We start from the raw sequence: 5,127 nt of genomic DNA, 5'->3' as shown, positions 1-5,127 counted from the left end.
GGCCGCGCCAGGCCGGGCCGAGGCGGGGATGCCCAGGACAGGCTGGATGCACCGCCGGGCGGCCCCGCTGCCGCAAGCGCCGAGCACGGGCCCTCGCCGGCAGCAAAGGAGCCGTCCCCAGTGTGGACCCGCCGGGGCGGGCGGGAGCCCGCAGAGACTCTCCTGAGGAGCGGGAGGAGACTCCCCGGGGGCCCCGCTCGGGACGGGGGGGAGTGTCTCGAGGACGTGCACACCCAAGACCTCACGGAAGGAGGTGAGTTGTCTCTGGGCGGCTGCTGCTTCCGCGGCTGCAGGAGATCCCGCCTGCCCCCGGGAACCTGCGTCCCGTGTTTAGTTTTGCTGCGCTCTTGTAGGTGTCACTGTGAGCTCCCAGCGACACCGGCGCTTTGGGCGGGATCCCGAATGTAGGAAACCAGAGGATGCGATTGGGAGCGTTCAGCACACGTTTTGTTGGTGGGCATTTGTGTGGCCGGAAGGAGCTAAGGCAGAGCCTGCCTCTTGGAGATACCTCTCCGTGTTGTTAAACGTAGGCGCTCCCCAGAAGAAAGGGCAAGAAACCAAAGAGAGTTTAACTATTGCTTTTTTCTCCCCCTCCCCCCGCTTTTTAATAACACGGGAAGGGCAGCGCATCTCAAACCAGACCCAAAATACATTTTGATGGGAACTTGTTGCCACAAGTCACCATTGAGTGATTTCTCTGCCCTCCACCAGTAACAGGTGCTTCAAAGACAGTTTCTTCTTAACATCAGGTCATTAAAGGTCGATTTGGGTCGTGAGACATCAAGCTTTTTGTTATTTATGCATTTTTATCTTTTCTAATGCAACTAATGTTCTTATTTTCCCTATAGCTAATCTTTTACAATATTGAGTGGTTTGCTTCAATATACCTTGCATCAGTGAGTTTTATGATTAGTAATGGCTTTTGTAACGAAGTCCATCGTGTGAATTAATATTTTGACAGCTGTTTGAGGATGCAGGGTTCTGTTTTAAAAAATGCCACGGTAATCTTTTACATTTAATGTTTAAAATTCAGTATTTTGCTAGGGGTATGCAAACATTGGCCAAAGTTTAAACATCCTTCTTTTAAATGGTTCATATTATTGGAGGCTTGTTTATGAATTGTCAGCCTATGATGAAAGATTAATTCCTTCTGGAAAGTGCCTGTAATAGGAAGCCACCTTGTTCTTTTTCAAGAGCCTCCCTTGGCTATGATGCATTGTACCTTTCTCCTAATTTATTATAAGAATTGGCTTTTTAACCTGAACTGGCAAGAGAGACTTCAAAACTTCACACTGTGATTCCTTTACGATTATGAGTCTTGCGTTACTCTGGGGTTTGTGGCTCACAGGCTTGTGTAAAAGAGAAGTAAAGAGAAAAGATAACTAGAAAGGAGTAGCTTAAACAAAATTACGTTAATACATGCTATTTGCAGGCAAATCTCCTAAATTGCATAGAGAGGAGCAAGTTATTTTGCAGAGAGACCCTCACCCAGGTGACAACCATTCTTCAAAGCAAGCATCCCAAGGGAGAAGTCCACTGCTGGCACTTAAAGCTTCTGTCATGGTCAAGCCACTGAAGAACTCCAGAGCTGGTGAGCCGCACCAGCAGACAAAGGAAGAAGTTGAGGATGTTGGGCTGTTTATTCCATTGGGTGAGCATCATGCCAGGAATAGGTGACTTTGTGATGTAGGAGAACTAGAATGTCAGAAAGGAATCAAATAAGCTGGACCGGGGTCTCCACATTCAGGTGTAATCATTTTGAGTGGAGCATTCAGTTTTTGTACTGTAATACAGTGACTGCCCAATTCCAGTGGAGAGCCACTTGATAACCTGTTTCAAAAGTAACCAGAACTGATCTCCTAACTTTTCTAGATCACTTAACTAATATTTGGGTCCTAAGAGAACAGGATGGAACAATTTTATTCCTTTCCCCTGAGTCAGCAGCACAAGGAGGTTTGAAGTATATTGAATCTGATAAGCAGGGATCCTGGTTTTCTGTGATTTTAAAAAAATTACAAATTCTCTGATTAAAAACCCCAAAATCTGTTATTAAAATTAAAAGCTCTACCCCCTGTGCCCCTCACTCGCCCCCACAAAAAGAGGGTATGCCCCCACTCGTGCCTCTTGCCCCCCACCACAGCCCCCACAAAAAGAGGGTATGCCCTCACTCATGCCTCTTGCCCCCCACCACAGCCCCTGCCCACCAGCCCTGCCAGAGGGGGCCCCCAGCTGCCAGGACTATGGAGCCAGGGACCCTAGTCTGCAGCTCCCTCCCTCAACAGCTGCAGCAGAAGCAGCATGGAGCTGGCTCTCCCACTGCTGCTGCCTGCTGATAACCCCAGCAAAGTGTGCATCCAGCCTCCTTTTGAAGATCTCCAGGGTAGCTGCCTGCACCACCCCCAATGAGAGTCTAGACCACAATTTATAGAATCCATCTTTTTCAAGGATTGTGTTTGGCACTCCGTTAGAGAGTCACAGCATGCATAGGAGCAGGGCAGAATACTGAGATGGTTTCTGTGATTCACAGTTCCTGATCAGCAAGTGGAAAACTGCTGAGACCTATTGGTATCTACTGAATTCTAGCTTCAGTATAAAGATCCACTGCCTGAATGTGAGACTGATATTAATTGAGTTACGTATTTTGTAACTGAATCTTTCATTACTAATTTTCAGAGGAGCAAGGTGGAGAGGAAGGTGAAAGAAGGAAGAGAAAGAGGAAGGCAATCAAGCGAAAACGGGAAGGGAAATGCCAAGAAGAGGAGGGGTCGTTGGGCTGTGACATCAGGCTAGATGACGCCCTTGATCGCACCTTGGAAGATGGAGCAAAACAGCACAACCTGACAGTTGTCAATGTGCGGAATATCCTGCATGTGAGTGGGATGAGGGATGGGAGTAGTAGGAAAGGAAATGCAACTGGAGCATCTTGAGAAAGTACTGGCTAGTCTGAGATTATCCCTAAGCATACCATTGGATTTCATAAACAGTGAAAACAGTGATCCTTTCGATAGCACGTCTTGTAGGATATGCTGTAAAGAGAAGGAATGGGTGAACTGTGTGCTATACACAATTTACCTAGATCTGGCTTTGTTGCATTGCTTTTCTAATAGATGTTCATCCTTGAGTTCTCATAGCAGGCTCTTTTGCAGACTGTCTGGTGTGGTAGTGCTAATATGGTGCAATGCAGCCAGGACCAAGACATGCTGTTGGACAAGAGGATATACATTGTGAAGGCAAAATGTCATGTTTTCTAAGTTGATTGGGTTTCTTATTAGTCATGCAAGATATCCGGTGGAGCTATTTGGGGAAACGTAGTGCTTATCATGATTGAAAGCTTAATTGTAGTGGGGAGAAGAGCCATATCTCTCTAGTTACCTAGAGCAGCTTGCGAATTGGTTCATTCTGTTGGGAAGTATTTGTGCTCAGGTTCTGCTTGGTTCCTTAACTGGAGAAAATTAATACAGTAGATTGTACTGTTTACTTTTCTGCATTTTTGCAATGCAGTAATAACATTCTTGGGTGCTTGCCCTGTGTAGTGATCCAAGGCCACCACTGCTTCTCTTTCAGGCAAATTAACCAGTTGTCACTATGTAGATGTCATAAGGTAGTGAATTCGCCTTTGTGTGCTACGCGGTACTCATGTAAGAATGCTAATGTCATAGTTACTTTTTTCCCCCCAGCACCCCGTTCTGTCCATCTACTTATAAAATCTGAATTTAGAGTCTGTTGTCTTTGAGCTCTTCTTAACTTCTCATTTTTACTTCGTATGAACTTTTTGTTTTTCCGTTTCCAAGTATTTCTGTCGTACTACGCAGCCTGCTCTGAAATGATGTAATGTATTTGCCTAGGAGAAGGCATGCAGTGAATTAAGATATACCGTATGCAGAGTTCCAAGGCTATCAATGTATGTGTTTTGTGAAGGTTAAAATATAAACTGTCTGTTGCAGTGGTGTTCAGCGTTTCTTGCTGTGCAGGCTAGATGAATGACATGGGGCTGGATCCTATGCATAGGGTCAGTCTGTGGGCCTGATCCAGTGTTCTGGTGCATTGGGCCATGTCATCTAGAGTGCAAGGCTTCCCACAGGTTCACAGATTTACTGGCAGGGAAGCAGTGGCAGTGTTGATTGCTGCAGCTCTGAGGGCAATTAACAGTGATACCAAATTTTCAGACTCATGGGGAGCTTCCCAGCCCAGGTGACATGGCTCTGCAGACTGGATCTGGCCCACCGACCCAAGGTTGATCACCACTGCTATAGTGGTGCCTCACAGCAGCTTTTCCTCCCATGCTCAAGATCAATGAGTGTTAGTGTTGCAGTGACTCAGTTTTATGTATGTGAGGGGAAAAGAGCTGATTTAAAACAAGTTGTGTGTAGATTGCTCTGTATTCTTATTTTGGTTGCAAAGACTTTCATAGGTTTAATTTACATTGTTTGTTTATATAATGTAGGATCTGTTCTTTATCACAAGGGGATACTTAATATTTTTTAGTCCTCTCTGGATTTGTTTTTAGACCAGGCTAAGATTGCATTGTCAAAGGATGGTATCCCCCCACTTTTCTATCAAAGGTATTTCAGGTTGGAGGCTTTACAACAGGAGTATAAAGGAGACGGTTAAAGCCAATATTTATGTTTCTGCAGGAAGTGATCACAAATGAGCATGTGGTTGCCATGATGAAAGCAGCCATCAGTGAGACAGAAGATATACCCATGTTTGTAAGTAAGAGGTTTTTATTCAGTCCGTACCTGTTCATATGCATTATGCCTTTGGATACTCAGTAATGAAGCTTTAGTAATGATCTGATATTACAGAGAGGGAATGGAGAAAAGGTTGGATTAGAATTAGAGGTACACTGATGTATTGGTTTGATATTGGATCGGCACCAGTATAGGGAAAATTAAGAGTATCGGCAATTGCCTTTTTTTGCCCGATGTGACTGATATTGTGGCCAGTAAATGCCCTGTACGTGCACACAGCCGCAGCATGCATGTGGCCAGGAGCGCAGCCTGGTGGCTTGGAGAGCAGCATGGGCTGGTAAGTCTGTTGTGAGGGAAGGGGCATGAGGCGGGGGCAGATAGAGATCTCCGCTGTGAGGGAGGGGGTGGGGCTGGGGCAGGCTCGGCTGAGATGGGG

The 5,127-nt window shown here is 45.9% G+C and overlaps 1 protein-coding gene across 3 annotated transcripts in view; it reads left to right on the top strand.

Annotated features, from left to right (window-relative positions):
- The first annotated feature begins 11 nt into the window (after positions 1 to 11).
- Positions 12 to 5,127, top strand: part of GON4L (gon-4 like) — a 40,692-nt gene continuing 35,576 nt past the window's right edge. For 2 of the 3 annotated variants that reach the window (XM_019528139.1, XM_019528132.1), the window contains exons 1-4: positions 53 to 253; positions 1,433 to 1,651; positions 2,674 to 2,870; positions 4,635 to 4,709. In XM_019528139.1, coding sequence (XP_019383684.1) covers positions 1,561 to 1,651; positions 2,674 to 2,870; positions 4,635 to 4,709 — 363 coding nt within the window. In that variant the 5' untranslated portion in view covers positions 53 to 253; positions 1,433 to 1,560. Of the gene's footprint in view, positions 254 to 1,432; positions 1,652 to 2,673; positions 2,871 to 4,634; positions 4,710 to 5,127 lie in introns of all 3 variants that reach the window. The other variant, XM_019528150.1, reaches the window with a different exon arrangement.

This window comes from Gavialis gangeticus, unplaced genomic scaffold (assembly GCF_001723915.1).
Source record: "Gavialis gangeticus isolate Ggan-Ray unplaced genomic scaffold, GavGan_comp1, whole genome shotgun sequence".
Lineage (NCBI taxonomy): Eukaryota > Metazoa > Chordata > Crocodylia > Gavialidae > Gavialis > Gavialis gangeticus.
This window is presented reverse-complemented; position numbering and strand designations above follow the sequence as displayed.